This window comes from Dromaius novaehollandiae, chromosome 8, assembly GCF_036370855.1.
Source record: "Dromaius novaehollandiae isolate bDroNov1 chromosome 8, bDroNov1.hap1, whole genome shotgun sequence".
Lineage (NCBI taxonomy): Eukaryota > Metazoa > Chordata > Aves > Casuariiformes > Dromaiidae > Dromaius > Dromaius novaehollandiae.
Genome location: NC_088105.1, coordinates 38,440,769 through 38,462,940, shown reverse-complemented (window position 1 = coordinate 38,462,940; position 22,172 = coordinate 38,440,769). Strand labels below are relative to the sequence as shown.

Here is a 22,172-nt window from a genome sequence, read left to right as displayed (position 1 = left end):
TATGAAGCTTCCGTCACAGCAAAAGGACCTTTCTATTAACGGCTACTTTATCATTAGAAACATGTATGTTTAGTTACTTAAAATGGTAAATTGCTTTCCACTGTCCTTGAAGTGCATTATATAAATATTGTATTAAATCCTTAGCTTACATTTCATAAATAATTTATTTTAAAAATACTCTTCCATGAGACGATCAGCTGCTGAGATGTTCAATTTTCTTGTAAAAAATAGGTATTTATTGCAAGTCTTTTTTAACTTGTTGAAGATTTGCTAAAAGCCACATTTGGTAGATGTTACAGGAACTGTATTCAAAAACCAAAATCTCAGAAAGCTAAAAGCTCAATATTCCTAGCAGGGTTTATATCTTTGCATAAGCAATTTCAGTGGCATAGGGAGATGCTGAATTCTATTCAAGGAAGCTTTCAAGTACAATTATCTTATATAGCTGCAAATGACTTACACTATATCTTGTGATGATCGGAAAAGTTTATAGATTTCATTATATTTCATTTCATTACAGTCTTCCCTATGTCATTTCCATTTCATGTCACTGCATTTAAACTGCTGTACAAACTTGTTCAAAGTGCTAGACATAAAAAAAAAAAAAAAATCAAAGGAAATTTCAGATAATTAACTTTGATGAATGAGCATATTTTAATTCATGTCTGGTAATATTCTTGTTAATGACATGTCTGCTTAGGACATCCATTAAAAGTCCATTAACTTAACAGGGAAAGTCTAATAAAGTTATCCTGGAAATATTCTGGTATATTAACATTATGGACTTTTAATGAATATCTGCTGTAGGAATTGCTATTAGCAAGGCTAACATTCTAATTAAACTTAGGCTCTAAGAGACTGAGAAAGCAGTATGAAGATACTAACAAGCATAAGTAGCACTTCTTCAGAAAATTTCTATATGGGAGGTACGGGTCACAAAATATGCTAACAGTAACAGTTAAAGCTGTTACAGTTTACTTTGCAGCCTGCCATCTAACATGCCGGTATCAGGTGCTTCCTTCATGTAATCAGTTCCTGAGGCTTCCGTTTACTCCTCTATTGTTAAATTGAGCAGCACTGAAATGCCAGCTAGGAAGTTTCAGAAGGGTAGAAAATGCAAAATTTAAACATAATTTTTCAAGACAATGACAAGTAAAAAACCTAATACCTACGAGTACCCAGCCTTGTTATCCACCCATCTGTAGCTCCATCAAGACTTGCTACATTTCTGATGACATTCATAATACAGAACAAGGGCTTAACATATATAGAAAAAAACAAAACAAAAAAAAAAACCATGTACCTATTTTTTCATACTTATCCTTCACCAAATCTTCCAAGCCAATCATTTGCCAGAAACTGTCATCCCAACCTCCATCTGAAGTATACGTCCACTTGCACACCAATGTACAGAGGGATCTAGAAAGGAGACAACACACACACAGAACAATGAAAATGAACACATTTGTTTTTAAACTTGTGACTAGATAGAAAGTAGTGTAAAATGATCCCCTCATTCACCAAACAAAAATTCCAAGCATAATGCTAAAACTAAAAAAAGAATGGCTACTGTTTGGAGTGAATGTCGTGAGAAAATTTAAAAGGACGTGATGTTTAAGATACTTCTCTGCTGAAACAGCTCCTTGTCTGGCTGTTTCTCTGCATAAATCAGCGAAATAACAGACCACACATATGCCTAGAAGACAGTATAGCATGAGCATAACAGCTATTCAGCAAGCAGCTCAGGGAAAGATTCATACTTCTCCAGGCTGTACCCAAATAGCAATACTTAGCATACAGTACGCCCTTAGAAAAACTTTGTTTCTTATGTTCAAGCTGAATTGCAAGGACATGATGTGTGCACTGATAATTAGGTTAAATGACACTGCTTCAGTACCTGCAAATACAAAATAACTTTATCAGGTCAAGATGTAAAAGGAAAATTGCATCCAACTCTAGAGCTTCTGTATAGCATGTATTTCAAGTATCACTATCATTAGGTCTGTATATCAACAGAAGCTGATGACAGTTCAGTGAGATGCTGAAATAACATTAGCCGTGATGCAACTGAGTGCAATACTAAGCTGTTTCAAGTCTCATTCCTGATAAGCTGATGTTGAACTTCACTGGGAGAGGACATCACAAGGACAGGTTACAGGAGCAGAACATAAGTGAAAGGCAACAGCACTTGCAGAAATAACTGTCTACCGTAGCAGGTAGATTTCTTTCCTCCCAAAATGATCCATACACTCAACTCCCTACTCTCCCCAAAATGCGAATAATAAAAAATGTTCCTGAGCATTCAGTGCTGAACAGACTGTGTGTCTGAACACTAAGAACCATCTCAGAAGATCAGTTTTTAATTGTGCTTGAAAAGTCAATAAACTAAAAGGTATAATAATGCTAACTACTGAAAATTTCAACCACCTGTAGACTTGGGAATACCACTTTGGCATCCCACCATACTCTTCCTACTTGTGCAAAGTAGGGCTTCTTACTTTATAGTAATAGTGAGAAGTATTCAGGAAATGGTAGAGGACGTGGTCTATCTTCTGAAAAGAAGGTGGCTAAGGGAATGGAGCCTGCTACTTCCCAACCTTACAGATAAATATCCTCATCATAGTTTCCTATTAATATTTCCTTTAATAGGAATATCCCAAAACCAATGCAACAGCGAGTGCCTCTCCTCCCTTGAAATATATTAACAAAAACTAGCAAACAAATCAGCAAACAAAATACAACAGAAAAAGAGAAGGCTGTACTATGTACGAATCAAAGCTAAGGCTTCTAGATACTGATACATTACATGCAATAAAGCCAGACAATAACTGGAACAGCCTTTCCATACTGCTGGAAAACTATCTGGAGCACAGATTCCCTATGTTGGGGGCCTACAATGAGAGCCAAGGATGCAGAAGTGAGGGCAGAATTACCATGGGTTGTGATAGCTAAGGGCACTGTTCTTACAGTATGTCCTCATAAGTGACATAGGTGAACAGAAGATCACGCGACTACAGAGCCTCCCTCAACTCCCATTTTCTCATCCAGACCAGAAACGTATATTCTAAATGCATCGTGTTTCATTTCATTCTGTTCTTTCAGAGTGACTGTGTTTTTACAACTACAAGATGCATGATGCTTATTGATAATCCCAATGTTTAAAAAGGTGCATTTATCAAGAAAATCAATTAATTTACATGTTTGGAGGAAAAAAGAAATGGAGATGATAACTTATGTCCTTATAAACAATGAGGGAGATCATTCAAGGTTTCAGTTCAAACATTGCTTTGCTGGTAAAAAGTTCTGAATCTGCCCTCTTTACAGTTGAGGAATAGATCAGAGAATTACAGTTCAGCATCTGGTTTGAAAACAGAAAAGCACATGACTTGTTACTACAGCAATGAAAATGTTGATATAAGAAATTCCAATTTCCAAGGATTTAAAAGCCAGACACAGAAATCTAATTAGGACCTCTGACAAAAACTGGGTGAATAAATGAATTGTAGGCTGAAGAAAATACTGGAAAAAAATAAACATTTTTTCCCAAATCAGCTCAAACCTCTCATTAAAAGGAAATGGGGGGAAAAAAGAGAGAGAATCTGAAATAAAAATTCTTTCATTAATCTAGGAAAAATTTAGACATAAAGAGTAAAACAACACTGCATCAAGCTTTCCCAAATATGGTAAATTCCAAATCATAGCAAATTATCATCAGAACGGAACATGTATTTTTTTAATTAGATCTCAATGCTATGAACTATTGCCACACCCTGAAAAATCCTCTAAGGGTAACATCTAAATGTCATGGCTTCTCACTTGTAACGACCACAAAGCAGCTCCCTCTGAGTCTCTATGCCTGTTTGAAGAGAAACTGGAGCAGCCCCCCTGGACTTCGCAGAGCATCTACCAAAGCGTAAGCAGAGGCCAGCTGTGCCATACAGCTCACTCAGAGCCACATCTCATTACATATACAGCCCCCTTGAAACAGTGTGAATGGGGAACAGACCTGGCCCACGCTAAGCATATCCACTGAATTGAGGCGTATTTTAGTCCTCTTATTGGATATGGTTAGACAGCAAATGTTTTAGCCATGAAATAGTGATGGGTCTGAGAGCATTTTCATCCTACTTGTACGGATTCATAAATGCAGTGCTTACAGAAAAGGGATAAATAACTGCTTTCTGGTTAAATTTTTAATACATTAGAGAAAATAGGAACTGGAAGAACATTTCTTCTCAAATGAATTAACTGGCATAACTGGAAGGTTTTGATATAAAGGGCAGCCTCAAATTTGAGCTAAAACACCAACCCATTACGCTGGTAGATTTTTATTTTCATAGCTGCAGCAAGTACCTGGAAAAACTTGTTCTCAACAGAGTCCAAATATGTAGAAGACATTGAAAAATCATTTCTCTGGGGTTTAAGCTCCTTATTCCACACTGGCTATTACTTAATTGCCATGTAAAATTTACATGTTTAACTGAACAATACAGCTTTTACAAATCCTTAATATTTAAGAGAAAGTATTATAGGCAGAAAGGCATTTTTATCTCTGACGTACTTGTTCAAGCAACTCATTTCATTAAGAGGATTTCTTTGAGATGTCCATGATGACAAATCAATTTCACCGCATGGTTCAAAAGAACCTACATTTGTTCAACGCAATTCCCTGCCACAAATCTTACCTGACTAGGTGTTCTCTATTAGCAAAAAAAATTGGGTTAACAGAGGAATGCAAAGCAGGCATAATTACAAACAAGTTGTTCAATTTGTATATCCTAGAGAGCTGTGTGCACATGCAGAGAGAATACTTTGTTCATGTTTTTTTCACCTTTGAATACAATGGCATGGATATATATTAGCTTTATCAGCAAATGCCGACAGAAATCCTTATCTACTGTTTCACCCTAAGGAAGTGATAGCATAACTCTTAACTCAGAAAAACTATATCCAGGAGGATGCGACGGTAAGAAGGAAGCTGAAGAACCAAAGCATTACCTCTACAAATAAACCCTCAACTATTAGAAAATACAGCTGTCACCAGTAAGTCTTAAATTTTATGAGATGAAAGACAGACATTAAAGGGAAAAAGTATTAATATTTCTTGTGGTATATTCCTAACTTTTTTTCCAACTGGATATTTGACATTATTATCTCAATTATTTAGTCATGAACACCAGACCTGCACTAGCTGAAGCTGGATGAACCAGATGGAAAGAGGCAAATATTCCCCTTATTTCACTATCAGAATCAACTGTATTCAAAGATGCTGAGTTAATAGACAATAATCGAGGCAATAATCCTTTCCTGACTCCACAATCTAGTATAGGACTTCGGAAGATATTAGTAGCACAGGCTGTCTTTAACTAGGCTGAACTAAAGCGAATTAGAAGAATCTGTTTTCCTCCAGAATATTCTAAATACAATGAAATGAAAAATTTCCTTTCTTTTGTTCAGAACAAAATGTTTTGTTTAGAATATTCCCACTGAAAAAGGCAACACTTTCGCATTGACTTTTTTTATTATTTAAACCATATTTTCAACAGGAATGTGATTAAGTTGAGAGTTTCCTACCAATTTTAGCCTACAAAAAACTGTAAGATCATACTTGCATCCAACAGCCTCAAGAAAGAATCCCTGCCACATTCACTATAAAGCAGATTTGGCTGGGCAGAGCATATTATACAACCCATCCTATTATTGTCTAGCTTCAAGTTCTTACACATCTTTTGCTGCGAACTAACTGTGGCTGTGCCAAAGTCCTGTCTGACCAGAATCCCAGCACTCTGAAAAAACTCACCAGCAGTATATCCTCAGAAGAAAACCGAGAGCTTCAGGGATTCTGCGGTGACTGAACACACACCGCTAACTCCTGAAGTGCTATCCGCAAGCAACTGTTTATCTCCACTAACTTTCTAAAGGACCCAGGGCAACTAAACTCCTGGCCAAAGCAGGTCCTCAAGGTTAGCTGACGTATGACTGCCCACAGAATCTATCCATTTTGAACACTCTCTCTCTCTCTGTTTTACTCCTCAGTGAGAAGAAAATCAGATACACCTTTCTGCAGATAACTAAGACCACACAGTGTTCCCCACTTTTGTGCAGGTGTATCTAAAAGAAAAAGTTCACAAACATCTCCACATCTCTTTGGTCTTTCTTTGCTCACACATTCCTCACACTCCAGAAGCAGCAAAGAACACAAAAACAGGAGTCTCACCTCTGCAGAGATTCTGCCCCACCTGGGAGAATATTTGCTATCTTTGACACAGAAACACAGTTTGCAGGATATTCTATAATTGCAGTGGTCTTCTGGAAGCCATCCTACTATTGTTTATAGGATAATATAAAACTTATCCCATCAACAAGGGTAACTACTAAAAGCAAACAGTTTTTCCCTAAAAAATGACCCTACCCTATATGGTATCTACACATGACCTTCCATTCAAGAGGGTTAGTACAATATTAATACTCTCGGAAAATTAATCAGCTACCAGTGTTCAAGGTGGAGGACCCTATCTTGACCACACTAAAATGAAAGAATCTTTGCTTTTGTTTTCAAAGCAGAAGGAGCTGCTTCATTGGTCCTAACAGGTCAGAGATGAATTTAAGTCCATAAACATGACTAATTTTGCAGGCATCACTAACAGTGCAAGTTTAATGACAAAATAAACAATGTCCTTGCAACCTGGGTCCCACGCTGAGACAGGGCTGGTGGTGATGAGCTAAAACTACGTGCACCTGCTGAGGACTGTACCCAAAGCCAGGTCCTACAGAATCTAGGATAGAGGACAGTTAGGTCCCAAAAGAAGTAGCATGCAGTAGCACAAAGTAACTTTCTGTGGTCTGCTGGCCAGATTTATTTAAAGCCACTGACAATCAAGAATAAAAAAAGCTGTACGAGGTTCTTAAAGCAAGAAGAAAACCTGAAACAATGGAGTGCAACTCCCGCAACTTCAAACATGTTTTTCCTTTTGTTCTGCAGGCTGTAAATTTGAAACAGATTTTGAATTCAAACTGAAACCCAAAGCCTAGGTTCTGCTCAAGTGAACTTCTCCACATACTGACATCTGGACAAAGCTGTCAACAACCTCCAAAATTATGTATCCCATAGTCTTGTGGCTTTCTACAAAAATGAGCAATTCGCCACTCTAACACAGTCACAGATCTGACACTGGTTTTTACAAAAATGTTGCAGAAAGAACATTAAGACACAGCGCACAAACTCCCTCCATCCAAGCTTTATACTAAACAGAACTGGACATTGGTGCTGAAAAAGCCTACATAGCAGAGGTTGTCACAGAGCAAAAGGAAAACACACAATTATTCTCTGCTCCGTTACAGCTAATGCTGTACACGTAACTCTTAAATGGAATAAAATTATTAGTTTTATATACTACTGTTATTTATACCTGTCACACCAGTGTCTCTGCCCACCTGGTGTATTTTGCTGCTTTTGGTGAAATGGGAAAAGACGGGGGCAATTTTCCCTTAGGGAATACTTCTCAGGCAATAGGAGAAAAAATGTAACACCTAGTTATTTAGCCTTGAAACATATGCGTACAAAATGTATGAGATGTGGCCCAGGTTAAATGTTTGTTAAAAGGAATCAAAGAGCGAGCTGCGGGCTGAGTTCAGAGCGGCGGAGGAAGAGCTGCACCTGTTGTCACTCAGTTACTACAGTAGATCTCTCTGGCAGATTAGTTTTAAACCACAGGGCCAAGGAAGTCTGGGTGTGCTCCATCGCACAGAAGCTGTCTGCATTTTACTCATTTCACCTATTCAACAGCTGTTTAATTGCATGTACGCAAACCAAAATATATCAGAGACCGCTCCATCCACCCAACCATTCTGATCCCAAGTTCCTAATACTTACAACACACTACCTTTTATTTTTATTGCCTTTGACCCAAACCCTATGAAATTCCTGCTTGCCCAAACCTCTTGTCTTAATACAGCAGTGCGATGCGACTCTGGCTGAAAAGGGTTTTCTTCTGACAAAAAAATAAATATGCTAAACAAAAAAGACAGGTGGAGAAGACTGTTCGGGACAACTAGCAGACACATTCCAATTGCACCAGAGGCCTCTATTTTCAGTCTTTGTATCTCTAAGGATTTAAACCTTGCCAATAAAGGTAGCAAGGAAATTACTGTAATCAGTGTTAGCAGTTCTACTAGCTTCACTCTGGATAACATTTATATTGTTTTAAAGAATAAAGGGTTATCTGCCTGCCATTTAGATTTTTTCAAAGAAGTTAAATTTCACAGCAAAAGCTTAGAAAACTTCATTAAAACCCTCCACAGAGGAAAAAAAATAGTTTTAGCTTCACTTTCCTTCCTTCTGGATGAAGCAATGAAAACTCAGTATTTGCTAACATCGAGGTCAACGGCAATTTTGTCATATGTCAAAGGTGAAATAGGATTGAACTCCAAATCTCAACCGTTAAGAGTCAATGTTCCAAAAATTATTTGGATCTTTTTTTTTTTAGAAACCTTCATTAGCTCAATTTAAACTTCCTAGTATTGAATTCACCATGAGGAAAACTCAATCTCAGTAAATAGCTCTTGAGTTTCAAAAACTACCATTGTAGCACAGGTACTAGGTCACGTTTGCTTTTACTGCAAGTATGGAAGTCTGCTGGAAGCTACCCATCCACCAAAGTCACCATCCAGAAGGACTGTGAACAACTTGTGACCTATAAGCTAACTCATGACACTTAAACTAACGGAGATACTGATATTTAAGTTGACTATATGAGATCTTTCCTTACCTTCAAACCAATTTTGTTTTGTCTTGTGTTTTTCTGTAGTTCTTTTGCAAACAAAGGTATAATGAAGTACTACATTTGGCCTAAAGATTTCACACATTTTTCTTTAAAATCTGTATTTAAAATACTGGTTTGAAGTTCAATTAGAATACATTATTCTCTCTGGGTTTTTTTGATTATTGCTGACTCCGTGAGCTTGCATGATCCTAAGAGATCAATCCACACTCAACAAGACTAAATTTTGATTAAGAAGAATTACGACCTTTTATTGAGCATCTCTGTTGGCCTCACCTCTGGAAAAGTCAGAAGTCTTGCTGGACTGGTGGCACAGCTTTTATTTAGAAATGCGAAACAGTTCTCTCTGCCCCTACATCCTGACTCCCCCTGCCAAAGCACAGCCTGCGAAGGAGCATTTCATCATTTATGTAAGAGGAAGGCTCTTAGGGAATAGCAGCTACATCACAGCCTTTGAGGGGCTGGTACCCCTATATATCTCTGACCAACAGACATAGGCATTATGTTTCAAAACATTGTATTAGAGGAAGAAAGGTATGGGGCTTTAATTATTATGGGTTTTCTTCAATTTTCACTGAGGTAAATTGGAGAGTTTCTCTCTTGTTTTTGAGGTAAAAGATCAGACTTAATCACTATGTTACAGATTCAAGCACAAATTGGTTCCTATGCCACAAACGGCAGCTGTACTGAGGAGCGCAAAACTGCCAGATATGCCCATGATAGCCTTTCTCTTGTGATAAGCAGTAGCTCCAGTTCTGGCAGAGGTTGCACAGTTTGAAGAAATGTACTGCTAAGCACATTTCACAAATATCCTTTCCATGACTGCTTGCTAGCCAGTGCCATTTTAATATTAAATAAGTCCTCTGCAATATTCAGAAAGAAAGTACAAGAAAGAATTGCTTGTACAATACTGTAGTTTCCTTGCAGACTTTTTCCAGGCCCTCCACTGGAGGAGGCACTTCAAGGCAGGCACATTAGCATGGCTTTCAGAGCTTTTGTCAGTGTAGATGCAACCTGGAGAACCATGGCTCTCGATTTTTCTGAACACACAAACATGCATGCACTTTGAAGACTCACTTACAGCCCTTAATGACAATGAGAAAATGAATAGCTGGAAAGAAAGTCTTTCAATTAGCAAATTAAGAAACTAACATTATTTTTGCAAAGAGAGAAAAAAAGAGTAATTAACTTAAACCTCTAGTATTTAGCGTTCATGGTGTAGCTCTTGAAAATTTTTTGGTAGGCTTTTAAATTACAGAATTTTCTAAGGAAATACACTGCTTACTTAGAGGGAAAGATTTTGTTGTCTGAAAAACACAATTCACATCTGCAATTTTCTACACCTGCATCTATAATTAATCTCCCCTGATTACAGCCACTCGCTGGCAAGATTCCATGTTATATTTAAATGCTGGATACCACTTTGCAGAAGAAGAAAGGAAGGGGAAAAAAAAAAGAACAATAGGATCATTTTTAAAGACTGCATAGCAGGATAACGTTTAAAGTCAACATAGTCCTTTAATCTCTGGTATCAGCCTACTGACCACCCCCATGCAGAGTTAGTATTGACCTCCCATTACCACCAAAATGGGCATAAAAATCTGTTGAGAAATATAAAGAGTAGAACTTTCTTTTATTTCAGAAAAGGTACAAGTCTGATGTTCTATTCTACAGATACACATGGAACTTAATGACATATCGCTGGGAAAAGCACTTGTCACACTCAGAGACTCTAAGGATCAGCCCATATATATCAAATTCTGTGTTGGATAAGGTATCTTAAAAAAGGTAATACCTTTGTACATCCCACCAAATATATTAAAGTATGTGCCTGACTTACAAGTATTCTTATAAGAAAACAGGCGCATATACATATGTATATAAATACACACATACACATATACACACACACACTTATACAGATACAGACTTTTTTTAGGATTGGGGGATATATGTGTCTGCTGGTTGAAATCTGTTAAAATCTGTCTTTTAAAAAATAAATAAATGCATCGAACACTGCAAATGTCACACAAGTCATACAATAGCAGGTGAGAAGATGAAGGGATGAGATGTTTCTTTCAGTATTTGTAACAGTCCAACTTAAAATAAATGTATTTTTCTTTGGGGACAAGCTATCAAAAAATTAGAAGCCTTAGACTCTTAAACTCAGTTTTCCTAGAAGAAGTTATGTCATTAGACCTGAAGGGAAACACCCATCTCAAGTGCAACATATAGAGTCAGATTAATCCCCTGCGTACATCCAGTGATTTCAGTGGATTCATAACAGGGATGCATTTAGCTAAATATGTTGAGTTGGACCAGAAAGTACAAAGTAAGAATATTTTGTCCACCCACATACGCCTCATCATGTCATGAGGCAACGGAAGCACACAGTCAGACTGCTTGCTTTTTATTAATTTCATTCTGTATTATATTACAGACACCCAACCAAGATTCAAGCCCATTGTCCTCAGCATTGTTGAAAAACACAGAACAAGACACAGTCCTAGACACAAAAATGTATTGTCTAGACAAATCAGACATAGCATGTGGGACTGGAAATATTAATCCATTCACTTAAAAGATGGCAAACAGAGGCAAAAGAAATTGAGTGACTTGGCCAAATGTCAAAGAGGAAACCTGAGTCGGACCCCTGAAGTGAATCTTGGACTCCTGAGTCTCATTCCAGTGACCTAGGCACAAAATCACCCATAAACGCATTTCTAAATGAGCTAGCATTCAGATACCATGTTGCTGAACACATTAAAAATGTTCCTGTGCATAGACGTAGTCTAAATCTTTGAATATGAGAATAAGTATGCACATAAACAAAATTAAAACTTAAAAGTGAGGAAGAGCTATAAAAGCTTAAAAAACAAAGGAGAGGCTACAAACACTACCCAGAAAATCATATGGCAAATTAAAAGGAAAAACTGAAAATAAACCCCGTGCGCATACATGCTCCAGGCCAGCAGCCTGCCCTCTGGACATACCTCCTCCTATTATGCAATGTCAGCAGTATTTCAGTCCAACTGATTCAGAAAAATATATTCCTTCAAGCTCAGTATTTCAAGCAAATCAGGCTGCAATAGCAAGTCAAATATCTATTTCAACTAAGAGACTGTATTTTAAAACATATCTCCTCCTGTTACCTTCTTCAGGCAGTTAAAACTACTACACAATTAAAACTGCAAGTACCAGTATATAGTTTTCCTTTGGAAATCTAAGCTTGAGCAAATCTACCAGAGTTCAAATGTTCACTGAACACCCAGCAAAGTTAGTCTAAAGATTAACTGAAGTCTACAAGTAACTGAGAGAAAGGAAGCCAGGTTTCAAGCAAGCTTGCTCTCCACCTTTGGATGGGGCAAAGTTAGTCCCTTACAGCAACATCAGTTTCTCCCAATCCAATAACGACGGCACTCTACTGCTCACGTCCACACACGCATCAACCTCACACCTCCGTTCATGCCTGTCCGTGGCTTAGCCACTGGTTCCCACATGGCCACACATATCCTTGCATCTCTTAGGTGTATTACTATTAAGACTACTTCTCAACAGAATTGACATCAGCAGGGGATAGGAAGGTTGCAGTTATTAGCTCCGTAAGACTTTTTCCTTCTCCTGTGTGAAAAGTGAACAGGGGACAGACACCACCAACATCCCTGTGTAGTTAGCACAAACAATAAGGAGGTATTTTGAACTTTTCCAGGGCTTTGGGAAGTGTGGCATGATGATCAGGTCAGTGTCTAGCCAGCAGCAACAGCAACAGGTACAGCAGATCTCCACTTGAGCAATGCTCCTCTTCATGACGTAGTTTATGTTGCTCTCCCAAAATTAGGTGGAATTAGAATATGAGGAAAAGGATTAAAAAAAAAAAAAAAAAAAAAAAAGCCTTAAAACTCTAACATTGTTATTTTGAGAAAGAGAAATTCCAGAATTCTCTTAACATGTTCCCTATATAGATGCATTTTATGAAAGATTATTATTCACTAATTCAAGACTAAATAATGTATCTGTTCCTAATGTCAAAACTGTTGAGACTAATTTAGCAAGGCACTTGAGCGTTTGTGTGAGTGTAAAGTTCTGAAGAAATGTCAGTAGAGTTAATGGGACTATTTGCCAGCTTAGCGACAGGCACGTGCTGAACTACTATGCTGAATTAGAAGCTAGGCTGTCACGCACTTGCGGCCAAAGCCTAAGTGAATCCAGAATAGAAGCAGGGAGATTGCCAAGCAAAAAAAGTTTTAATAACTACATTTTCATGCAGACTGATCCAAACTAAAACTCCAATGCTGAGCCCTCCTTCTTTACTCAGGCAAAACACCTTCAAGTCTTACTCAAGTTAGAATGACAGGATTTGGCTGCCATGTGGACATGAATCACAGATGCCTGTTACACATTCCTACATAGACAATGAGGTGTTTTGTTACCTCCTGTCACAAAAAATTAGTTCAGTGAACACTTATCTTAAAATAATAAGTCAGTCTTAAATACAAGATACATTTGATCAAAGTTTACACCCATTAATATCGATTTCTTTAAACATTTTTGGGAGTGAGATTGTAATGCAAGGCATTTAAATTAAAGGAAAAGCAAAATGGTTCATTTCACACACATCATATGCTGTACTTCATGCTTACATTTTAATCTTTTACGTGGCAATTGATAACAGCGTGCCTATTTCTAGTATATTTTATAATAATAGTAAAGGTTCTAGTTTATAGTTCTTTGGAATTCAATTCCTGTAAATCAAAGAGGAGGGTAAATTTTTGAGTAAATTACAAAAAGCAATGAGATTAACAATATCTCACCATCCTGCTTACAAGAGAATTATGTAAGTCAGAAACACACAGTTTAGATTGTTGTATTCAGTTTTCACAAACTAAAGAAGAAACTCACAAAGCAGAACCATGAGGGTTTCTGAAACAGGCAAAAGTAGTAAGTAAAAAAGCATATATAAATTCCCATAAAGTAACAGCAGAACAAACAGCTTATTTACATCAGTAGCGAGATGAATGGGAGATGAATACAAAAAATAAGAAAGGATACAGAGTAGATAAAATCAGGTGAGGAGGTTTATTGTTCCCCTAGAATGCAGTAACAAGGACGTCCGATCAAAACAGACAGGCAACCATCATACAGCTGAAAAAGGGTACAGGTATTGCTGGGACCAAAACCTCAAAATAAATCAAAAAAAGATTAGACTACATAGAGGGATACCTAGACTGTTCCCAATCATAACAATAGAGATAAATAATATATGGGAATATATTAGCATATAATTATGATTAGCATGATTAAAAAGAACCATCTCCCAGTAGAAAGCTAACATTTTTGTCAATTCTAGGATTCCTCCCCTCCTTGTTTTTCTCTGAAACAACTGATGCTGCCAATGCAAAAGAAAAGGAACTGGACAAGATGAACCTCCACTTTGACATGTTGTAACAATCAAACAAATCAACCCAGATTCTTGGAAGAGTGGATAAAAAAAGAGATGTTATGGTACTAATTTCAGATGCTTGGAGCCTGCCACACAAGGATAGCGGACATCAATGGTTTTGATTTAAGTCTTAAAAACGACTTCATCTGGGAACGAACACCCACAGCTCTCTCAGAGAGAGCGCTAACCCTCCCCAGGTGAGCTGGGTAATGTCTGAGCTTGCCTTACACTAAACACTGTGAGAGCTGACGGCTGAACCAGAAGGGTGGAGGTTACCACTATTCAAAACTCTAATGACCTTTCTTGCAGTTTAACAACACCAAAATATTTGTTTTTCCCTTTCTTAATACTTGAATTAAAACCAGCTAGTGTAAGCACAGAGAAGAATGGATTCAAAATTAAATAACTTAAAAAAAAATCAGACAAATTAAAAATTATATTTTAAACCCCCATGTTAGCTGAATGAGAAAATAAATAATACTATTAAAATTTAAAAAAAAATGCAAGAATTACCATATCTCTGTGTTTTACTAAAATGAATGATGGAATTAAAAAGATCACTCTTCATAAAAATGCACAGCATTTTTATGCAGGAGAAATTAAGGACACCTTTTAAAAATGTAGTTTTACAAACTACCATCTATCTGTGAGCTTGGTCCTGCAAACACTTAAGTGCGAGTAACCTGATCTGAACCAATAGTGTCTTTGACGTCAACTGAAGCATTTATGCAAGGCAACTCGCTTGCATAAGCAACTGCAGGATTGTGCTTGACTTATTCTACACAAGTAGTCCTTACTCACTCCAGGAATCTAAGTCAGCAATATCAGGCTCTACATTCTGCATAATTAAGCCATTTTCCTTAGTGTAATGGTCGCACATTGACCAAAGACAAGCTCAGAGTAAATTAACAAACTGATGTTCTAATATGGTTCTGCAGGTGAAAGCCCAACTCCCAGTACTGCAAGATGCAGGCAGAAATCCCAAGCTCTCAATTTTACTGACTTCTCTTGTCCTGACTTGCCAAGGATGATACGAGAATGAGGAGGAGGGACAGCACAAGACCTGCAGCCCTTCAGTACAGATACACAACTCAGGGCCACAATAATAAAAAAGCAGAATAAATAAATAAATAGCTAAAAAAAATCTACATCCAAATCAAAAAATAACAATGACTGCCACCTAAAAGATAGTAGTTATCTAAAGCGAATTTTCTGGAAGAAGGAAGAATGTGTCATACCATGGGCTGGAACTAGAGTACCTTAAATACTTAACTGAAGATGCTTGTGTCACGTCACAGGCTTGGCCAGTCAGATTACTCAGCTGGAGCAAGGCATCAGATACAAACTTTTCTCTTTGCGGACTGATCTTGATCTTCACAAATACACAACTTCCTCATAAACACTGTTCATTAGTATTGATCAATAACCTGCAGACCATTTGCAAGTCCTTATCAGTGTTATGTAAGAGGTCATACTCAAATCACAAAGTATCTCTTCTGCTCCATAAATGGACAAAAAGTTCAGAGGAGAACATTGAATGGTGTACAAAGAACAGTTCTCCCAACATTCATATAACCAACAGCCTGTTCATACCAACATGCTTGGATAGCAAATAAAGGACCCAGACCAGCAAAGCACTTAAGCATATGCTTTAACTTTAAGCACGTGCCTAAGTGCTTTGCTGGAAAAAGGCCCAAAGAGAAGAACAAACATGGTTAACTGAAAAGCCCTTCAGAATTGGATTGACTGCTTTGTTTTTCCATTAACTCTAGTTGCTAGTAAACACACATTTGGTCTCATCATCCTGCCCAATACATTTAACCCACATCTCAGATCGCAATCTGGTACAACCAGTCTCCCTACTCAGGAAAGTTCTGTGAGCTAGGGAGCAAGGGAACTGCAAGACATGCTTGGGATAAGGCTTCTACCCACAAGCTAAAGAAGCAACCTAATGCCTCTCTGATAAGCAAATCCATAGGAAGGGCCCAACCTTCAAATACTCCTTACGTGGCTCATCACACATCTGTGCTGTCCTTACTCTTTTCCACCTCTTGCCTCAAGAGCACAGAACCTACTTTGCAGATCTTACAAAGAAGGCACAAAACGTTGCCACAGGACTGGTGGCCCTCCTTCCCCTCTCCTATGCGAAGGGAAGAAATCCAAGCATGGAGGAGATCACTTCTGACCGCAGGCCCTGGGAATATGACAGTCTTTTGATTAGTTCCACCCTGGTCCATTAATAATATATTTTTATTTGCATCAAATTTACCCTAAAAATAAAATGAAAACAAATTTCCCTAGAATATCTGAAGTAAAATGCTTAAGTTATAAAAGACTGAAGAGTCCAGAAAAGAAAAGAAGATTAGGGAGGTAGGTGAAGTTGGAACAAAACAATAATAAAAAGCCCTAAGACCATATCATATATTCATAGTTCCTGAATCATTAAGGCTCTGCATGACAGCTCTTACAAGTGCTGGTATGGCAAACTCGCTCACTTTTAAGCAGGAGTGAAAGTGGTTAAGCCCTAGGACAAATAACTTGAAAATCTCAGCACAATCTGATCTCAGAGAGTTTAAAGGAATGCAGACTGCCCAAAAACACAGCAGCTGTTTGTTTTTTCTGCCACCTTTCCAAGGTTCATGTCTGGAGTGAGGATAAACAGTTCTGAAAAAAAGTTATGTGGAGTTCAGACTTTAAGAAAATAAAACATCAGACTAACATTTCTTGTAGAGAGATTAAAAAATAAATAAATAAAGGCAAAACTCTAAATTACTCAGCCATGGAAGTTTTCAGGTAGAGCTCTGAGGAACAGAGTGGTAGATGGCTCGAGGCTTCAATACATTAAAATGCTGTCTCTGAACCAGTCTGCTTTTTCATAAGCTCAGGCTGACGTGGTTTTCTTGAGCAATACTACTCCAAGCAGACTTTCAAATTCACTAAGGTAAAACTGTATTCCCTATTGTATGCACACGTGTGCACACATAGAAGTGTAGGCCCTTCCAGATAAACTGAGAAATAAAAGAGACAGTGGATGAAACCTCAGAATGCTGCCTGAAGTGGTTTCCATCAGTGCAGAAGATATCATACTTACAGGATAATTTGTGCTGTGTCATTTTGGATGCCATTCCTTTTACTCTCCCTTCTCCTTTCTCCCCCTACAGTTCTGTTTGTGCCAAAGCAAACGAGCATCTACTTTAAGTGATTAATATTTCTCTTGATAGGTTAGGCCATTAAAATCTCTGGACTCTGAACACTTTTTTAGTAGATAGAACTTTCCTTTGATCTACATTTAAAGAGACACAATCCAAGAAAGAGAGTTAACTGGAATTTTACTAACAGGGATTATCCATGGAGCTGACCTGTATGAATGAGGATTGCCTGTGTTGTTAAAGGCAAGTCAGAAAAGCGGTAAATTTCAGGCACCAGGTAGAGTTTTGACATCAGTTTATGAACTGTATATATGCAAAAGGAAGAGATGCTACAGGACAGAGTAAACAAAGCAAAACCTGGAGGCTGGAACATATCAGAACCCCTCCACAGAGCTCCCCAGTTATATTCATACTCAGTGTTACCAGAGTACCAGCACAAGGAACAGTGAACACTAAAGAACTCTAATTGTTTTTTGAAACACTCATTTAAATTATATATATTGTGGACTAATGCTACCCAGAATGGTACAGGAAAAATACTGTTCATTAAGAGGACCACAGCAGCTGCTCCTTTCCAAATCTAGACTGCACATCTATGTCCACAGTGTTTGGAGGATGGAAGCAGAGAGGCCAGAAATGGCAGGGAACGGGACAAATATGAGGAAGAAGTGTGGACAGTATATCACACTCTTAAATGAACCCCATTTTCCCTTCCTTATGCAGAGGGGCAACCAGTATGCAGCATTAACTTCTCATACAAACGCTGTATTCAAGGAGTTAAGGACAACATCACACCTACTTTTTCCATTAAGACAGGAAGCACACTGTATTTGTTTCTTGAAAGTAAAATATTTTCATAACATTGCGCTTTCTCAAAAGATCCTTTTTTAGGCACATTAAATACAAGGATAGACCAGGATCAAAACCTTGCAAGCACAGGTTCATGGAAGGAATCTCAGAAGGTGGAAATCACAGGAAAACAGCTTTCTGTGTATTCTGTGGTATGCTCTGCTCTCCCCTTCCCATCACTTTCCACTAGATATAAAAATACCTTATTGTGCCAACCCAGGCTCTTCCTGGAAAAAAAAGAACTCACCTTGGATAATGAGGTTGGAAGGGGAGGACAGTATTTGAAGGCTTTCAAACTCCAGTGAATGAAAGTCGAAGTTATTATTTCCTTCATCCTTGTAACACTGGCCTACACATCCATAGCCCTGATTTTTTTTAATCACTGGCGAAGGTCCCCCAAAGCCTGTATTTCACTTCGACAAAAATTCCTTTTGCACGGGTATTACAGAGGCAGTTCAGAGGATGCCTTCTTCCCTTCTCTTCTAACACACAGTCTGGCCCATGGAGCCTGGAAATCACAGGAGGGAAACCACCGCTCACGGATTCTGAGTTGACTGCAGCTCCTCAGGTAACCCAAGTTTGGTATCTGTAAGGAACGCTGGCTGTTTCCAAACCCCCATTCAGGACACTGTAAGGTGAAACCACACAGGATACATCTATATCACAGAATGCCAGCATGTTCTTAAATCTGGTTGATAAATCCGAGATAGTGTGCCTGAGCTAAAATGAAGTGGACGAACACAAGACTTTAACTTATATAAGCAGCTCCGCAGGGAATCTGAAACTGAATGTGATTGACCTAAGCCAAAAAGCAAAGCTGTTCATGCATATATAGAGCTATATATGAACGTATATATATAAAAAACCTGAATATTATCTGAAGCCAGCGAGTGCTAAAAGATATAATACAGATCTTCACCCTTTCACTTTAAAAATGATACCAAAATGCGATGGTGAAAACTGAAATTTCAACTATCCTGTCCATGGGAGAACTAAGTTTCCTGTGCATACAGGGTCTAGCAACTGATGAGCATGACTTAAGTCACCTCTCAGACACATCTTGCTGTATCGCACTGCAACCATCATTGCTTCATCTGCTTCTCTCAAGTCAGACTGTCAGAATCTTACCATTGAAATTTAATTAAAGGTAGTAAAAAACAAATGAGTAAACAAACAAGCAACCGTTCTTTAATGTCTCTGATTCCATAAATTGCATGTACTTTTCATCCACAGAAGACTGAATTACAACCTTTCACCTAATGAGCAGCTTAATGTAACGGCACTAAGATAAAGAACAGGAGAAAGGAAAAAACAAATCCTTGGTGATTTCATATAACACATTATATATTTATATAACACTGGTCTCACTAACTGGGAACATCAATTTGCAAGCTACAGTAAAAGTGTTCACTATCTTAATGTGAGTAGAGGGCGTAGCCAGGCACTTACAATGAATCGATAACCAGATCTTACTTAAAGTGGCAGATGGTCTACCACGATGAAGAAATGACAGAACATATGTAGAAGTTTCTGCTTTCTTTAGTTGTGTTCTTCAAGGAACTGTACCATTGATCTAGGATGATTTTTACAGGCAGATGACAGGTCAAGCATAACAGTATGCTATTTTAAAGGTTACAGAGCTGGCAAAACTGGTATCACTGCTGTGGACAAAGAATAATTTTCTTTTGAAGTCTGAGCTGTCAGGATATTTACACTAAGCAGCTAAATGGCTCCTCTCTGGATAGTACAAATGCAAAAACCAGATAAAAAGTATGTAAGCTAATGCTACTTTAAAGAGACAGTGTAAATCAATCCTGACACCATCAGTGTCATCCAAAAGCATGATCAGAATTTCCAGTGAAAGTTATTAACATTGAACAGATTTAGATAGACAACCAACAAAAATAAAGCAAATGTGTACAAGTAAACCGCCTTCTAGGCCAAGACTGTTGTTACAACAATACATTACGGAGAAGGGGATGGGAGGAACACTCTAGGGGTGAAAAGCACTTGTTTGGGAAGTCTGTAGGAAAGACTGGTCCAGAAGAAATGATTTATAGTGTGCCAGAACAAATGATTTACAGTGTGATCTGCAAAAATGCCTATGGAATAGGATATCTAATTCTCACTCTAAGAAGGAGAGAAAGCCGGACGCCCAACTAAACACTGCAGAAAATGTTGTCCTTCAAATTATATGGTTATTTCCCTATGTATAAAATAATAATGCCAGCTTCCTACTTCAGAAGGACATTTTAAGGCAGAATTCATTAAGACTCTTTCAGAGGCATGGTATTACAGAAGGGTAAAGCTTTGGGAGTTTGGGGTTGGGGGGGCAGTTGGTTTGTTTTTAAAGTCCCTGATGGACTAATAAGTTTAAGTAGGCTTTAATACTTTAAGCACTGTATGTACACATACATTGTGCAGACTTCATGCTACACAGCTTGCTTTGCCTTCACTGGACGAAAACTCCCCTGGAATGTTATTGTTTTCACAGTTTTTTTAAAGAATTTACTGCGAGAATATACGCATTATATATATGCACACTGAAACACTGCTGTGGCTCTAAATGATCCAGGAGTTCATAAACACAGCTATTTTCTTACCTGGTTCAAATTTATGCAACAAAAGCAATCATAACACTGGTCTAGCTGAACAGAGACCCAATTTCACAAAGGACAAGGGTTTTGCATGGGGCTTTCCACAATGTTTCACATAAGCTAGGGTTAAAGAAGATGACAGATTGTTTATAACATGCCTTGTACCACGAGGGTGTGATCCCTTGATGGTGTTCTCAGAAGCCTAATGCTAAAGAAACATATGCCCTGAACACTCAGGCTATACCTGAAGAGAATCATGATAACTGTAAAAAGTGAAAAGAAGAAAGACGACAAACCTGTGGTTTCTGCCTCATCTTTCCTCAGAATTTAAGGCCATAACACCACAAGCTCCTTACCGTAACCTCCCGCGTCACTCATGCGCTGTTATCCAGTGCCAGCCTGGATAGTTGGCAAACCAGATCTAAAAGTTTAATCTCTTTACAAACTTTATTAAGGGGACATTATTATCTGACCTTAGAGAAGCTAGTAATTACAGTGTTCAGATATACACTGCTTCTGCACAGGATCAACAATGAAAGGGTTGTTTAAATACAGCTCCTTTGCCTTAATGGAAGACCTTGTGTGTGTACCACTCATCAACTCAGGTAAACATTAATGACTATTCAGGAAAAATGAAAGACAGAACCATTTTCTAATGGGCAATAACATATTTCTTTAAAAGGCTTCTTATGATGTAGGATGCTGCATTTTGAGGATGAAGAAAAAAGACCTCTTAATGACAATGAATATATGAAACCTGATTCTTTTTTCTTTTTTTCTTTCTTTTTTTTTTCTTTTTTTTTCTTTTTTTTTTTTTTTAAGTGCTGGAGATTGTCTTACCCATCACACAGACACACATATACAGACACAGACATATATACACACTCTCAAACTACCACACTAGGCAAGATCAGAGCTTAACAGCCAACAAAACACACATTCAATCCCTGAGATCATTTTCCTGAAATAGAAAACTACATATGTTTCTCAAATTTCACATCAAGCCACTGCACAGCCCAAACTGCAGGGGAGAACAGAGCCAAGCCTGCCATTGGGCTTGGGGTGTAAGAACCTGAAAACAAGATGATTCCTTTCATATCACCACATTGCTCGTTCACAATCTAAACTTACAAACACTCCCATTAAACAGCATTTCTAGTGTGGGCTGCTTATCAAGCAGTCTTTGCTTTGTCAAATTAAGACACATTGCCTTGGATTAGTGAGACTCCCTGAGTTCAAAATGACTTCATGGTTGGCTCAGAGTTCACTGTCTCTGTGGCAAGTTGCCAGTAATACATCTACTACTGCGCCTGCCCCCACTCCTTTTCTATACTGACCTAGCCGACTTTTTTTTTAA

General features: G+C 38.0%; 1 protein-coding gene across 10 annotated transcripts in view; it reads right to left on the bottom strand.

The window, feature by feature from the left end:
• The window catches only part of FGGY (FGGY carbohydrate kinase domain containing), a 153,534-nt gene that overhangs the window by 95,086 nt on the left and 36,276 nt on the right, over nt 1-22,172 (bottom strand). For all 10 annotated transcript variants that reach the window (XM_026105120.2, XM_064516265.1, XM_026105110.2 and 7 more), the window contains one exon: nt 1,304-1,419. In XM_026105120.2, coding sequence (XP_025960905.2) covers nt 1,304-1,419 — 116 coding nt within the window. The remainder of the gene's footprint in view (nt 1-1,303; nt 1,420-22,172) is intronic.